At 45.5% G+C, this 17,500-nt stretch overlaps 1 protein-coding gene across 1 annotated transcript in view; it reads right to left on the bottom strand.

Moving 5' to 3' along the window:
* The window catches only part of LOC110507056 (neuronal PAS domain-containing protein 1), a 38,154-nt gene that overhangs the window by 5,929 nt on the left and 14,725 nt on the right, over positions 1–17,500 (bottom strand). Inside the window, exons 4-7 of the mRNA XM_036965632.2 lie at positions 5,198–5,265; positions 3,608–3,697; positions 395–569; positions 172–284 (exon numbers count right to left, since the gene is read on the bottom strand). Of these exons, the coding sequence (XP_036821527.2) occupies positions 172–284; positions 395–569; positions 3,608–3,697; positions 5,198–5,265 (446 nt within the window). The remainder of the gene's footprint in view (positions 1–171; positions 285–394; positions 570–3,607; positions 3,698–5,197; positions 5,266–17,500) is intronic.

Raw genomic sequence — 17,500 nt, 5'->3', positions numbered from 1 at the left:
CCACACGGTCTTCATGATTTCTAGGAATGGAGAGTTTGATATCTCTATACATTACACACAGTCTTCATGATTTCTAGGAATGGAGAGTTTGATATCTCTATACATTACACAGTCTTCATGATTTCTAGGAATGGAGAGTTTGATGTCTCTATATATGTCTCTTACTCTGACCTTGTAGCCCGAGGACTTGACGTGGAGGCCTCTCTTGGTGAGGGTGGACTTCATACGGATGAAGAAGCCTCGGTCAGGCGGTTCATTCCCTGGAGAGAGAGGGCTTGTGGGGGCTATGGAGCGAGACGGGGTGGGGGGGGGGGGGGGGGGGCAGAGTTAACTCAGGAACAGTCACATTTGGACCACATCCGTCCAGGCCTACAGACGTGTACGTGAGACGTACCAGGCTCGGGGGTCCCGGTCAGGGAGGATGTGGAGGCAGAGCTGGAAGCGCTCTCGGGGGCCACGTGGCAGCCAGCCTCGGCCCTCAGGTGAGGCCTGATGCCCAGACGCTCAGCCATCTCCACATGGTCCGCTGGGTGGATGTAGTCAAACACACTGCTGCCCATCAACTCCACCTGAACACAATGAAATGTAGCGGTGAGGCAGGTTGCAGCGGAGACGCCGCTCACGCATGTGTCACACACACACACACACACACACACACCCCTGAGTCGGGGGCCAGACACAGATTACAGTAATACACCCATGACATCGGGAAGGATCCAAATCTATTTGGTGATTAAAGTAAGCGAAGAGAGACCAGGGATACAGCATATTTTGAAGGTCAGATTTGACTATTTGAATCGGTTCATTCATTCCCTATTAATTCATAGGCATGAGCGTATCCAGCCCACTCCCAGAGAGGGATGAAGACCACTAACACCTCCCAGCCATCATCCTCCTGCATCATAGTGTCCTACTCTAAACATTTCAGGTGATAATAACAGCATTTAAGGCTCTGGCATGGCATCCATAAAAACACAATGAGAGCGGGTTAGATTCCATTCCATTTGATAAAGCGCCTGCCTTGCTCCCGGACTGCCTGCCTTGCTCCCGGACTGCCTGCCTTGCTCCCGGACTGCCTGCCTTGCTCCCGGTCTGCCTGCCTTGCTCCCGGACTGCCTGCCTTGCTCCCGGACTGCCTGCCTTGCTCCCGGACTGCCTGCCTTGCTCCCGGACTGCCTGCCTTGCTCCCGGACTGCCTGCCGTGCTCCCGGTCTGCCTGCCTTGCTCCCTGCTTGGCTGCCTGCTTTGCTGCCTGCTCCTTGCTTGGCTGCCTGCCTGCAGCATCACACCCTTGTCTGTAGGACAAACCCATCTATTAAGGATTAGATCCATTTAGTGTGGGCTTTATGGGATTTCCAGCAGGCCTTCAAGGACATCACAGCCAGAGAGCTGAGCGAGGGAGCACAGATTAAGTGTGAACAAAGAGAGAAAAAAGGAAGGCTAGCTCCTCTAAAGTGTAACAAAAAAATCAGAGGGGGAGAGGAGGGAAGTAAGTAAGAGGGATCGGCGGAGAGATAAAAGTTTTAAAACAGCCCGGTGTTAATGAGTTGCTAGAGCTAAACGAGACGTAAACGGACCAGAATCCCCTGGCAGAGACAGGAAGTCGGCCCTGGAGTACCCCAGGCTTCCCACAGTCCTTTAACCCTCCCTCAGTAAGGGGTAATACCTGTGGTACTTTACCTGTCAGTCTACAGTCACAGGGAGGAGAGAGAGAAAACTATTGGGGAAAAGAGGCAGCTGAAAAATAGTGGAAGAGAGAGAGAGAGTAGAGTGAAAGGAGAGCGAGGGAGACAGAGAAAGACACAGGTATAGTGTGTGAGGTGGGGGGGGGGGGGGGGGGGGGGGGAGATAGGGGGAGACCTGATATAAATAATAGCAGGGTGCTTTAATATGTATGAGGCATCCGGGCAGTCGTCCACAACACACTCTCAGCCCGCTGCTGACGGATGGAAGAGGAGAGAGGGAGGGGGAGTGATGGGGGCTGCATACTAACCAGTCCAGGATCAATTCCCCCATCCTCCATCCTGCCATGTAGGAGGTAAGGGGGGGGGGGGGGGGGGTTGAGTAGTAGGACCTGGGGTCCTGGGTTCAGAGCTGGCCTCTCCGGCCAGGAGAACCGGGGTGAGGGACATGATCACCTCCAGGTAGCAGGGGAGCGGACGGTGGGCTGTGCCCTTGGTCAAGGTGCCTGACCTGGGCTAAGCCTGTCTAAGAAACCCCACTGTCTGGAGAGGGGCCCCGTTGGTAAGCCAGGGCAGAGGGGTTAGGCTGGGGGGGCAGGACAGGGCAGTCCACAGAGAGATCCATGTCCTCCAACAACAACCACCAGTTACATTTCCCTTCTCACTTGTTTTTCTTCTCTCTCGCTCTGTCTCTCCTCCCTGAGAGACAGGGATTTGTTCTATTAAAGTGTGCATGGCCTTTCTCCCACCTACGTCCCTCTCTCTTTTTGTCTTTCAGTCCTTCTCTCTCTCTGTCAGCTTCTAAACGTGGTAGTGTGTGTTTTGGAATTAAGGTAAATCTCGATTGTAATTTCGTTTTTTTAAGGCCGGTGGGTTTAGTTCTGTTTGAGGAGATTTGACTAGTGAGGCCATCTGTTTAATGAATAAGAATGGCCTTTGTTGTTTACCTATTCAGTCCCATGATGCCTTTCACTTCAACTGCACATTTAAGCTCTATTTGCATACCAAAATCCCCAGTGCGCTATTTCTTTCTCTCTATCCATTGCCATTTGGCTGTGTAGTCTCCTCACATCTGTTCAGATATATTTCATAATTAGATTTTAAGTTTGTGTTTACCAACAGTTAACAGGAGATATACCGAACTGTGACGCAAACAAACCGGCACGAACACACGCACTTGCACATGCAAACACACACACACACACACACACAGACACACACACACATACACGCCACTACTAGGACAGTCCAAATCCAACTGGGGCAGACTCCCAATCACACCCAAATTCCCCCTTTTAAAATCCACTCAAATACCACCGCTACTGTAATATCCTCCCTCTTTTCTCTCTCTCATTCTGTATCCTCCATGTTTTTTTCTTCCAAACATATCTTATCACTCCCCTCCTCTCCTCCTCCTCTCTCACTATCTCTATCTGTCTCCCCATCCCCCTTGGTGTTTTTTTCTCCTCCCCACAATCAATGGGGCTTTTAAGATGCCTATCGATTTGCTCCCCTAGACAGGCCCTGTGCGCAGGGGCGACACTTTGATTGCTGGGCCAGTAATTACTGTTATTATTTATGCATCTGGTCGAAATGGCAGGTCTTAACATTCACAGTACAAGGGGCCACAGGCAATCAACAGAGGTGAGCACCTGGAGGGGGGGGGGCGGAAGAGAGAGAGAGAGAGAGAGAGAGAGAGGGAGAGAGGGAGAGGGAGCGGGAGAGGGAACTAGAGAGACAAGCACAAACAGAGACAGACACACACAAAGCACAGAACAGTCAGACACACACAAAGGTGGGAACACCCCCAAACACATTACATCTGATATGAAAAGAGAGATGATGGGAGTAGCCTGTATGAGTGACAATGTCAGTGACTGAGTGTCAGTGTGTGTGTGTGTGTGTGTGTGTACAGAAGGCCTTACCTGTGAGAGGCCCAGGTAGATGGAAACAGTCTCTGATATGTAGAGGAATCGTCCCTCCGAGCTTACCACAAACACAAAGCCGTCCAGAGACTGTTGAAGCAACACACACACACACACACACACACACACACACACACACACACACACACACACACACACACACACACAGCCAGACAGACAGACAAATTAGAGCAATTAGTGTGTATTGAGCAAATTACAATGAGCTGCTGCCTGCCGCTGGAGAACCACCAACAACCAGCCCTTCACCGCTCAGTCTCTCCCACCTCCCCCCCATCCCCACCAACAGTCCTGTCTGGCTGGCCCCTCAGGTACACACGACACACTACTGGTAAACACCACCAGCCTGTTCAGTGAGTCAACAAGGCACATTAAACACAGAGCAGGCAGACACCAGCGGAGCCGTTTCCATCAGTGTTAATAACTGTAGGACGCCATGGTGTTTCCTGTTGTGTTGTGTCTGTCTGCTGACCAGAGACACCGGTAGGTAGGTAGAGACAGGGAGTGGTGATTATGATGATAAGTTATAAGGTATACAGCCACCCTATTAGGAAGGACTCCTTCACAGAATAATATTTGTTGTAATAACAAGCTTCCACACAACTGAGTAGTGGTGTGCTGGGAAGCTAGGGCCACTTTGCCCCGACGAAAGATTGCTATTTTGGCGGCGGCGCTAAAGTGGCGGTAATTTATGCAACTGACACATTCAGTATGCAAATGCGGTGGCCGGGGGGTGGGGTGCGGCGAGCCCGGCTGAATGGCGGAGAAATAAAGTGCAATTATCAAGCTATTACTGACAGAGGTACGGCAAGAGGAAAGAATCCTAGCGTGTTCTGAAGCGCTAATTTGATTTCCATCAGTGTCGTTCCCCCTCAGAACGTTCGGCGCAGACGGCAGTCTTTTGTCTTGGCATACCTCTCTCATTCAGGACATTCTATATACACCCCGCCTCTTTCACTTCTATCTTCTTTCCCTCCCTCACTTTATCGCCCTCTTTCTCGTTTCTGTACTCCACAGATATTTATTGGTGTTTGAAGGTCATTGATAGTTCTACCGCGGGGCGGCGTCGGCTGTTTAAAAAAAACATTTTTTTTTTGAACGAGTGTTGACCTCGCCGGAGCGCAGACGGTGAGCGAGCACTGATCACGAAGAGACATCAGAGGGGGTTCACGCGCGTCTGTAAACGCAGGTGGAGACGTGACACAGAGAAGCAGCATCCCACTGTCCGACTGTCACGGGAATAAATATGGCTACCTTATCCCATGAACAATTACAGCACGTTATAACAGTAATCATATTTGCGTGTTTGAATATTTGATTATTGTTGGAAAAACATTGAAATAGATTAAACATGGCAACAAACAAATGTTCAGAGAATGTGCCTCTTGAATAACCTGGCTAAACGTGTACTATTCTCAACGACTGTTTGTTCTCAACGACATGGGAATAAAGGTTAATATAATAAATCCACTTGAGATGAAACACAGTGATTTTAAGAGGAGCCTGTGTGTGTGTGTCTGTGTGTGTGTGTGTGTCCGCTTCCGTGTGTGTGTGTGTGTGTGTGATGTTTACCTGTAACAGGTGTGCTCCCAGGTGCTGTTCAAACATGTCAGTAGCCAGAGAGTGGGAGGAGCGTCGCACTGCAGGGACACAGATCACCACACAACAGATCAACACACAACAGATCGACACAGATCAGAGACACGAGGCAGCTCATTACTTTTAACAGACGCTTCATTGTTAGCCTGCAACTTGAAGTTATACTTTCAATCTTTTTTTGGAATAGTAGTGTAGTTGGTTTAGCTGGTCCACACACACACACACACACACACACACACACACACACACACACACACACACACACACACACACACACACACAGGCAATCCTTGCACACACTCACACACACGCACGCTCCACACAGCCTCACCACTCCTTATGCACCCCAAACACAAGCTATCACAGAAGCATTGCCATCAAAGTAGAGATGTTTACAGAGGTAATTACAACTGACAGGAAGAGAGAAATAGAACAAAACGAGACGGAGAGAGAAACCGAGATAGACAGCGACAGAGAGGGAGAAAGATGGATGGAGATTATGTGTGTGTGTCACTGTGTAAGAGAGGGAGAGCGAGAGAGAGAAAGAGAGGAGAGAGCAGGGGGAAGAATCCACAAATCAAGTTTTTACCGCTTTATTTCATAAAGAGTGTGTGTGTGTGTGTGTGTGTGTGTGTGTGTGCGCGCGCGCATGTGGCTCTACCAGGTTGTTTTTTGAACACTGTGCTCTGAGCAGGCAGCGGCAGTGTGTGTGTTAATGTGTGTGTGCATGCGTGCGAGTGCGTGAGTGTGTGTAGGGATCACCAGACGTCCATGTGTCGGTGCAAGGCTTTGGGAAATCAATACACGTTATGACAGCAAAATTAAAGTGCTGTTCTGGGTTACAACTGAACACGGAGGGGGGGGGGCACACATCCATCCCCCATCCGTCTCTTTGTCGTGTCCCTGCCATCGGTCAGCCAACAGAACAGAAGGCATTCCAGTAGACTTGTACACACATACAAATCCCCCACCACACACACACACTCTCATAAATACACAGTTGCCGGACAAAGCCACAGTGCCATTGTGAGATTGGGGTCCCCTTGTGTGAAAGCGTAGGAATATCAATGAGGCTGGTCCATTCAGGTTGAAAGGGGGTCTGGGGCTGGGGACCTTACAGCCACAACTCAGAAGCTAACCCAGAGGGGGAGGGGAGAGGGGTCGCTTTGCCTGCCTGCCTGGACCCTAGTGGGGCTACGGGGAGAGGGCTGGCCCACTGGGGGTCTGGTACCAACCCCCATCATCATAACATACAGCATCGCATCCCCCCCCCGTGGGTCCCTGGAGATGCTGCTGGTGATCAGTGGCGGTGAATACTGTCAGGGGGCCTGAGGAAATGGTGGGTGTGACATGAGGCCAGTGGGGCTGACGGATGAGTCTACACACAGATCCATTTACTACAGTCACTCCACCCGCCTGCCTGCCATGCCTGGGGTCACACAATTGGGTGGCCATGAAACCAAAACAGCCTCAACAGGTTGTGTGTGTGTGTGTGTGTGTGTGTGTGTGTGTGTGTGTGTGTGTGTGTGTGTGTGTGTGTGTGTGTGTGTGTGTGTGTGTGTGTGTGTGTGTGTGTGTGTGTGTGTGTGTGTGTGTGTCATAGGAGAGCTCTTGGGGTACTTTCTATCACATTGACTTTTCATTAGCTTGGCTAGATTTGCTCTCCGTGGTTTAATTTCATTTGAGGAATGGGATGAAGCGTCCACGTTAATTACAGTGTGACTCGCAGGTCAATGTCGCAGGTCAATGTTGGGGTCTTCCTGATGTTCTGCACAGATAGAAGAGAGAAATTTGATTGCTTGATTTTTATGCGTCTGTTCTATACATAATTTAGTCCAAGTTCACTCATTCATCCCCACCTCTCTCTTTTTTGAATGTTTAATTTCCCACCCCCTAGCTGTCGACCTTTTAAACAAGTTATGAAGTTACCACGGGGACCAAATACAGTCAGGTCCAAAATGATTGGCACCCTTGAAAAAGATAAGCAAAAAAACGAGTAAACAAAAAATACAAATACTGAGCTATATTGTATGTATGCAAAACATTTGTTGACTATTATAGTATTGTATACCATTACAATTGCTCAGATAAATAGTTTAGTTTGAAGTCATATTTAGATTTTCTCAAAAACATATGGGTCTACATGAGTGGCAACCTGTTTTCTAATGCCGTTCAATACCTCACCATGCGAGGATAACGAACAAAGTATGAGCTTGGATAACATACAGCAGCCTAGTGGTTAGAGCGTTGGGCCTGTAACAGAAAGGTTGCTGGTTCGAATCCCCGAGCTGACAAGGTAAAAATCAGTTGTTCTGCCCCTGAACAAAGCAGTTAACCCACTGTTCACCAGTAGGCCGTCATTGTAAATAAGAATTTGTTCTGACTTGCCTCGTAAAATAAAATAGTACCTTCAGAAAGTATTCACACCCCTTGACTTTTTCCACAATTTGTTGTGTTTCAGCAAATTTAAAATGGATTAAAATGAGATTTTGTGTCACACACAATAACCCATTATGTCAAAGTGGAATTATTATTGAAAAAAATATATATATGAAAAATGAAACGCCGAAATGTCCTGAGTCAAGTTTTCAACGCCTTTGGATTGGCTAGCCTAAATACGTTCCGTAGTAAAAATGTGCTTAAAAAAAATCACATAATAAGTTGCATACAAAGGATACAGGCGTCCTTCCTAAGTTGCAGGAGAGGAAGGAAACCGCTCAGGGATTTCACCATGAGGCCAATGGTGACTTTAAAACAGTTACAGAGTTTAATGGCTGTGATAGGAGAAAACTGAGGATGGATCAACAACATTGTACAGTGCCTTGCGAAAGTATTCGGCCCCCTTGAACTTTGCGACCTTTTTCGGCCCCCTTGAACTTTGCGACCTTCAAACATAAAGATATAAAACTGTATTTTTTTGTGAAGAATCAACAACAAGTGGGACACAATCATGAAGTGGAACGGCATTTATTGGATATTTCAAACTTTTTTAACAAATCAAAAACTGAAAAATTGGGCATGCAAAATTATTCAGCCCCCTTAAGTTAATACTTTGTAGCGCCACCTTTTGCTGCGATTACAGCTGTAAGTCGCTTGGGGTATGTCTCTATCAGTTTATAACATCGAGAGACTGACATTTTTTCCCATTCCTCCTTGCAAAACAGCTCGAGCTCAGTGAGGTTGGATGGAGAGCATTTGTGAACAGCAGTTTTCAGTTCTTTCCACAGATTCTCGATTGGATTCAGGTCTGGACTTTGACTTGGCCATTCTAACACCTGGATATGTTTATTTTTGAACCATTCCATTGTAGATTTTGCTTTATGTTTTGGATCATTGTCTTGTTGGAAGACAAATCTCTGTCCCAGTCTCAGGTCTTTTGCAGACTCCATCAGGTTTTCTTCCAGAATGGTCCTGTATTTGGCTCCATCCATCTTCCCATCAATTTTAACCATCTTCCCTGTCCCTGCTGAAGAAAAGCAGGCCCAAACCATGATGCTGCCACCACCATGTTTGACAGTGGGGATGGTGTGTTCAGCTGTGTTGCTTTTACGCCAAACATAACGTTTTGCATTATTGCCAAAAAGTTCAATTTTGGTTTCATCTGACCAGAGCACCTTCTTCCACATGTTTGGTGTGTCTCCCAGGTGGCTTGTGGCAAACTTTAAACAACACTTTTTATGGATATCTTTAAGAAATGGCTTTCTTCTTGCCACTCTTCCATAAAGGCCAGATTTGTGCAATATAAGACTGATTGTTGTCCTATGGACAGAGTCTCCCACCTCAGCTGTAGATCTCTGCAGTTCATCCAGAGTGATCATGGGCCTCTTGGCTGCATCTCTGATCAGTCTTCTCCTTGTATGAGCTGAAAGTTTAGAGGGACGGCCAGGTCTTGGTAGATTTGCAGTGGTCTGATACTCCTTCCATTTCAATATTATCGCTTGCACAGTGCTCCTTGGGATGTTTAAAGCTTGGGAAATCTTTTTGTATCCAAATCCGGCTTTAAACTTCTTCACAACAGTATCTCGGACCTGCCTGGTGTGTTCCTTGTTCTTCACGATGCTCTCTGCGCTTTTAACGGACCTCTGAGACTATCACAGTGCAGGTGCATTTATACGGAGACTTGATTACACACAGGTGGATTGTATTTATCATCATTAGTCATTTAGGTCAACATTGGATCATTCAGAGATCCTCACTGAACTTCTGGAGAGAGTTTGCTGCACTGAAAGTAAAGGGGCTGAATAATTTTGCACGCCCAATTTTTCAGTTTTTGATTTGTTAAAAAAGTTTGAAATATCCAATAAATGTCGTTCCACTTCATGATTGTGTCCCACTTGTTGTTGATTCTTCACAAAAAAATACAGTTTTATATCTTTATGTTTGAAGCCTGAAATGTGGCAAAAGGTCGCAAAGTTCAAGGGGGCCGAATACTTTCGCAAGGCACTGTATTTACTCCACAATTACTAATCTAATTGGCATAGTAAAAAAAAGGAAGCCTGTACAGAACAGAAATATTCCTAAACATGCATCTTGTTTGCAATACGGCACTAAAGTAAAACTGCCAAAATTGTGGCAGAGAAATGAACTTTATGTCTTGAATACAAAGCATTATCAACAACCAACTTGAAGAAATTTGAAAAGATTGATGTGCAAATATTGTACCAATCCAGGTGTCTAAAGCTCTTAAAGACTTAACCAGAAAGAGTCACTGCTGTAATCACTGACAAAGGTCATTCTAACATGCATTGACTCAGGGGTGTGAATACTTACAGTACATTCAGAAAGTATTCAGAACCCTTGACTTTTTACACATTTATTTACTATACAGCCTTATTCTAAAATGGATTACATTTTCTTAATCAATCTACACACAATACCCCATAATGACAAAGTGAAAACAGTTTTTTTTTAAATGTTTGCATGTTTGCATGTTTAAATGTAGAGCTCCGAGACATGATTGGAGAAGGGTACCAAAACATTTCTGCAGCACTGCAGGTCCCCAAGAACACAGTGGCTTTCATCATTCTTAGATGGAAAAGTTTGGAACCACCAAGACTCTTCCTAGAGCTGGCCGCCCGGTCTGAGCAAACTGAGCAATCGGGGGAGAATGGTGTTGGTCAGGGAGGTGACCAAGAGTTCCTCTGCGGGGATGGGAGAAACTTCCAGAAAGACAAAAATTCTGCAGCACTCCAGCAATCAGGCTTTTATGGTAGAGTGGCCAGACAGAAGCCACTCCTCAGTAAAAGGCACATGACAGCCCGCTTGGAGTTTACCAAAGAGGCACCTAAAGGACGGACCATAAGAAACAAGATTCTCTGGTCTGATAAAACCAAGATTGAACTCTTTGGCCTGAATGCCAAGCGTCACATCTGGGAGACTAGTCAGGATCAAGGGAAAGATGAATGGAGCAAAGTACAAAGAGAACACTCAGGACCTCAGACTGGGTGCGAAGGTTCACCTTCCAACAGGACGATGACTCTAAGCACACAGCCAAGACAACGCAGCAGTGCCTTTCGGGACAAGTCTTTGAATGTCCTTGAGTGGCCCAGCCAGAGCCCGGACTTCAACTCGATCGAACATATGAAAATAGCTATGCAGCGACGCTCTCCATCCAACCTGACAGAGCTTGAGAGGATCTGCAGAGAAGAATGGGAGAAACTCCCCAAATACAGGTGGGCCAAGCTGTAGCGTCATACCCAAGAAGACTCGAGGCTGTAATCACTGCCAAATGTGCTTCAACAGAGTACTGAGTAAAGAGTCTGAATACTGTGATACTGTATTTCCATTTGTTATTTTTAATAAATTTGCTAACATTTCTAAAAAACAGTTTTTGCTTTGTCATTATGGGGTATTGTGTGTAGATTGATGAGGGAAAAAAACTATTTATCCATTTTAGAATAAGGTTGTAACATAACAAAATGTGGAAAAGTCAAGGGGTCTGAATATTTTTCAAATGCACCGTACATAAATGAGAGATTTATGTATTTCATTTTCAACCATTTTGCTAAAGATTCCAAAAACATGTTTCCACTTTGTAATTTTATATTTATTTTATTTATTTCACCTTAATTTAACCAGGTAGGCAAGTTGAGAACAAGTTCTCATTTACAATTGCGACCTGGCCAAGATAAAGCAAAGCAGTTCGACACATACAACAACACAGAGTTACACATGGAGTAAAACAAACATACAGTCAATAATACAGTAAAATAGAGTCTATATACAATGTGAGCAAAGGAGGTGAGATAAGGGAGGTAAAGGCAAAAAAAGGCCATGGTGGCGAAGTAAATACAATATAGCAAGTAAAACACTGGAATGGTAGATTTGCAGTGGAAGAATGTGCAAAGTAGAGATAGAAATAATGGGGTGCGAGGAGCAAAACAAATAAATGAATGAATACAGTAGGGGGAGAGGTAGTTGTTTGGGCTAAATTATAGATGGGCTATGTACAGGTGCAGTAAACTGTGAGCTGCTCTGACAGCTGGTGCTTAAAGCTAGTGAGGGAGATAAGTGTTTCCAGTTTCAGAGATTTTTGTAGTTCGTTCCAGTCATTGGCAGCAGAGAGCTGGAAGGAGAGGCGGCCAAAGGAAGAATTGGTTTTGGGGGTGACCAGAGAGATATACCTGCTGGAGCCCGTGCTACAGGTGGGTGCTGCTATGGTGACCAGCGAGCTGAGATAAGGGGGGACTTTACCTAGCAGGGTCTTGTAGATGACCTGGAGCTAGTGGGTTTGGCGAAGAGTATGAAGCGAGGGCCAGCCAACGAGAGCGTACAGGTCGCAGTGGTGAGTAGTATATGGGGCTTTGGTGACTAAATGGATGGCACTGTGATAGACTGCATCCAATTTATTGAGTAGGGTATTGGAGGCTATTTTGTAAATGACATCGCCGAAGTCGAGGATCGGTAGGATGGTCAGTTTTACAAGGGTATGTTTGGCAGCATGAGTGAAGGATGCTTTGTTGCAAAATAGGAAGCCGATTCTAGATTTACATTTGGATTGGAGATGTAATGTGAGTCTGGAAGGAGAGTTTACAGTCTAACCAGACACCTAGGTATTTGTAGTTGTCCACATATTCTAAGTCAGAACCGTCCAGAGTAGTGATGTTGGATGGGCGGGCAGGTACAGGCAGCGATCGGTTGAAGAGCATGCATTTAGTTTTACTTGTATTTAAGAGCAATTGGAGGCCACGGAAGGAGAGTTGTATGGCATTGAAGCTCGTCTGGAGGGTTGTTAACACAGTGTCCAAAGAAGGGCCAGAAGTATACAGAATGGTGTCATCTGCATAGAGGTGGATCAGAGACTCACCAGCAGCAAGAACGACATCATTGATGTATACAGTGAAGAGAGTCGGTCCAAGAATTGAACCCTGTGGCACCCCCATAGAACTGCCAGAGGCCCGGACAACAGGCCCTCCGATTTGACACACTGAACTCTATCAGAGAAGTTGTTGGTGAACCAGGCGAGGCAGTCATTTGAGAAACCAAGGCTATCGAGTCTGCCGATGAGGATGTGGTGATTGACAGAGTCAAAGGCCTTGGCCAGATCAATGAATACGGCTGCACAGTAATGTTTCTTATCGATGGCGGTTAAGATATCGCTTAGGACCTTGAGCGTGGCTGAGGTGCACCCATGACCAGCTCTGTGGTATTGTGTGTCGATGGGTGAGACAAAACATCTACTTAATCCATTTTGAATTCAGGCAGTAAAGCAAAATTTGAAATAAGTCAAGGGGTCTGAATACTTTCTGAAGGCACTGTATGATTAGAGATCTTAGACCCTTCCTCCATACAGAATCTTTCCAGTTGATATTCCTCACCTGGTCTTATGGACGGCCCTCTTCAATTCAAACCACAGATTTTCAATGCGGTTCAAGGCCGGAGACTGAGATGGCCATTGCACATTGTTGATTTTGTAGCCAATTAACCATTTCTTTGTGGATTTTGATGTGTGTTTGGGGTTATTGTCTTTGCTGGAAAATCCACTAGTGGCCATGTTTCTAAAAGAGGCAACCAGGTTTTTGGCTAAAATGTCCTAGTTCTAGGTGAAGTTCATGATACCATTATAGCCTTAACATGGGTGCCGGGACCAGTGGAAGCAAAATAAGCCCATAACATCAAAGATACACCGCCATATTTTACAGTAGGCATGAGGTACACATTTGGGAGGGATCTTAGACAATTCCACTGCTGTGCATTGCCAAAGGACTGTATTTTCATGTAATTTTACCATAGCATTGGTTCAAATTCAAGTGCCAATGCCGTTTAACTCCAGGGATTTACATTTGTTGGATGACATGAAAATAGAGCTCTTTCGCCACGCACACCAGTGGAATTGTCTAAGATCCCTCCCAAATGTGTCCTCCAATCTCGTAAAACATTTCAGAAAATGTCTCAGTGAAAGTTTTTGAAAACAGGGATGGCAATCATTTTTACCCCTATATTTTTGAGAGAAAAACATATTTCTCTTTCTCTGAGCAATTGTTAAAAAATAATAGTTTTCCATTTTTTTTCAGCATACACTATCGCTTATTGTATTATTTATTTGATACAGTCTTGTTTTTGCTCATCTTTGTCAAGGGTGCCAATAATTTTGGACCTGACTTGTTTTATCTCTTCCTTTTTCTCTTTTTTACTCAAGTTTACTTATGCTAGTTGTCTTTTCATATGTGAAACTCATCACATAGCAACTTGTTTACTGAGCTCCAATTCTGATGGTTATCCAAGAGTGTGTGTGTGTGTCTGTTACCCCTGTCGGAACAGACAGAGTTTGAGACGACAGACGGGAGAGAAAAAGCGGCCATAATCGCAACGTCCTTCTCCACCGCAATTATCCTCTCACTCTGCAATCCCTCGCTCCCTCGCTCGCTCCCTCCCTCGCTCCCTGTGTCTCTCTCTCTGTCGCTCCTTCTGCGGTCGACCATAATTTGAGTGCAATTAACTTCCCTTAAAAGCCATCGCCACTTTAAACGCTGGGAATTAGGGGAGAGGCAGACATTGTGAAAGTGAAGGAGAGAGGCAGAGGAGAGGTGATCAGGAGATGGTAAGACAGAGAGGGGAAAGAGCGAGAGAGATGACAGAGAGATAGAAAAGAGAGGCAGACTAAAAGTCAAGAGACAGCTAGACAGAGAGAGAGAGAGAGAGAGAGAGAGAGAGAGAGAGAGAGAGAGAGAGAGAGAGAGAGAGAGAGTTTTGTGTTGTCTGTCAGTGTATTCGGTCATGAGAAGAACATCTCTACAACATTGTAAAACTGCTAACTACTGAGATGTTCCTGAAGATAGACAGGTTCATATTTGCCATTTCTACAGGGTGGAAGTCATATCTGAAAGAGAGATTCTCTCAAAAGCTCAAATCACCTGTGCATATACAGTAGTCTTAAATAATACATTAAATGAAAGGTTCAGGACTATCGCACTCTACTGTGGGCCCAACCCCCACCACAGACACAATTTGTGAGAAAAAAAAAACATTTTACGTCACTGGTCCTCTCTCTTTCTACCTCTACTTCTTTTCCTCTTCCACCACCTCCCCCCCCCCCCCCCCCCCCTCTCCAATTTAAGGGCTTTATTGGCATGGGAAACATATGCTAACATTACCGAAGCAGGTGAACTAGATAATAAACAAAGGTGAAATGAACAATACAAATTAACAGTGAACATTACACTCACAAAAGTTCCAAAAGAATGAAAGTTCGTTACAGGGAAAACAAATGAACATAAATGTGGGTTGTATTTACAATGGTGTTTGTTCTTCACTGGTTGCCGTTTTCTTGTGGCAACAGGCCACAAATCTTGCTGCTGCGATGGCACACTGTGGTATTTCACCCAGTAGATATGGGAGTTTATCAAAATTGGGTTTGTTTTTTCGATTTCTTTGTGGATCTGTGTAATCTGAGGGAAATATGTGTCTCTAATATGGTCATACATTTGGTAGGAGGTACATAGTCAAAGCTTTCCTTAAGTTTGGGTCAGTCACCGTGGTCAGGTATTCTGCCACTGTGTACTCTCTGTTTAGAACCAAATAGCATTCTAGTTTGCTCTGTTTTTTTGTCAATTCTTTCCAATGTGTCAAGTAATTCTCTTTTTGTTTTCTCATGATTTGGTTGGGTCTAATTGTGTTGCTCTCCTGGGGCTCTGTGGGGTCTGTTTGTGTTTGTGAACAGAGCCCCAGGACCAGCTTGCTTAGGGGACTCTTCTCCAGGTTCATCTCTCTGTAGGTGATGGCTTTGTTATGGAAGGTTTGGGAATGGCTTCCTTTTCGGTGGTTGAGGAATTTAACGGCTCTTTTCTGGATTCTGATAATCAGCAGGTATCGGCCTGACTACTCTGCACACATTATCTGGTGTTTTACGTTGTGCACGGAGGATATTCTTGCAGCATTCTGCATGCAGAGCCTCAATTTGGTGTTCGTCACATTCCAGACCTCACAACCATAAAGGCCAATGGGTTCTATAACTGATTCAATTATTTTTCTAGCCAGATCCTAATAGGTAAATTTCATTTTATGTTCCTTTTGATGGCATAGAAGGCTCTTCTTGCCAAGTCTCTCAGATCATTCACAGCTTTGTGGAAATCACCTGTGGCGCTGATGTTTAGGCCAAGGTATGTATAGTTTTTTGTGTGCTCTAGGGTAACGGTGTCTAGATGGAATTTGTATTCGTGGTCCTGGGAACTGGACCTTTTTTGGAACACCATTATTTTTGTCTCACTGAGATTTACTGCCAGGGCCCATGTCTGACAGAATCTGTGCAGATGTAGGTGCTGATGTATCTAGGTGCTGATGTAGGCCCTCCTTGATTGGGGACAGAAGCACCAGATCATCAGCAAACAGTAACACTGCAAAATTACTGCAGTAAAAAAAAAATGTGTCACTTGGACGCAGTATTTGCAGCAATACTGCAGATATACTGCACTCGACCTGCGGTTGTACTGCAGTGTGATGCAGTCATAGCACTCGTTTTTTTCGAAAGGGCAGCGACCAACCAAGCCGCCTCGCGCTATAGTAGACTAATAGCTGCCATAGATAGGTTATTTATCCTCAAATATCATCACATAGTTATCATACTTATCTTGGCTGCAATCAAACTGGGACGAGCTGAGTAAGCTCACTAGCGTTAGCTCGCGATGCTAATTGAGGCTGCAGTGCATGAGCTTTCTCATCCTACAGTTACAACTACCCGAGGTAATCGTATCAGATCCGACCTGTGTCATTATTTCGAATTCTGGATCCGGAACCGCTCGGGTCTCGGGGTACAGGTAGACGACCTCCAGTCCAGCATCACGCTCAACATTAACCTATGTGCGTGCGTCATACTCTCCTGTTTGCCGAAGGCTGATGTATAGAGGAGAAGGACTTCTTTTTTTCCCCCCAGAGGGAACTTCAGTATAGATTTCAGACATTAAAAATAGATCAATGGTTAGATGTACTGCATTACATACAGCAGTGTGAGGGGGGTGGGGTGGGGGGGGGGACGGCTCCAGACTGCCATAGATGCATTTGTAAGGCTTTGTTAGAACATCTGCTAGCGGATTGAGCGCGTTTCCACAGGTGCATGAGCGCCAATTGAAGATTGATCGAAGCTTTGAATAGATAGATGTGCTTTTCAATGAGATGTCCACGGCTTGCTTTCACCAGGCCTCTTCCAAGGCCGGGCTCCTCGAGACACATATTCACCAAACAATGGTAATAAAATCGCATACAGTAAAGCCTATGAGTCCTTCGAAGACTTTCTTGTAAAATAAGCGAATGCATGGGCATATGAGAACTGGACCGCCATTGTTTGCTAGGTACATACTATCCATGTCTTCATATCTCATACGGTATCAAAGAGCTATCATGGGTTCGTCCCATTTCAGGAGGACTTGCTGAGAGGGACACAAACACGGGTGCAGAAAAAATGATAACGCGCACACACACAGACAAACACTTCTGTAACGCACACACGCACACACACACACACACACACACACACACACACACACACACACACACACACACACACACACACACACACACACACACACACACACACACACACACACACACACACACACAGACACATACACATACACACTCCTCACAGGTGCTCTTATAAAACACGCACGCACACACACGCACACACACCTAATTGTAGCCAAGTTGTTTCCCCTCAGTAACAGTAGCAATTAGACAACCTTTATAATCACACTCTCCTCATTATATAGCTAATTCCTGTAATTACCGATAGCACCAATAGGCTCCTCCTTCCTTTGTGTATCATCTCTCTGTCTTTGTGTCTCT

The sequence above is a fragment of the Oncorhynchus mykiss genome, chromosome 27 (assembly GCF_057628025.1).
Source record: "Oncorhynchus mykiss isolate SJ-2025 chromosome 27, ASM5762802v1, whole genome shotgun sequence".
Taxonomy (NCBI): Eukaryota; Metazoa; Chordata; class Actinopteri; order Salmoniformes; family Salmonidae; genus Oncorhynchus; species Oncorhynchus mykiss.
Note: the sequence above shows the minus strand (reverse complement) of the source record. Positions and strands in the feature narration are given on the sequence as shown.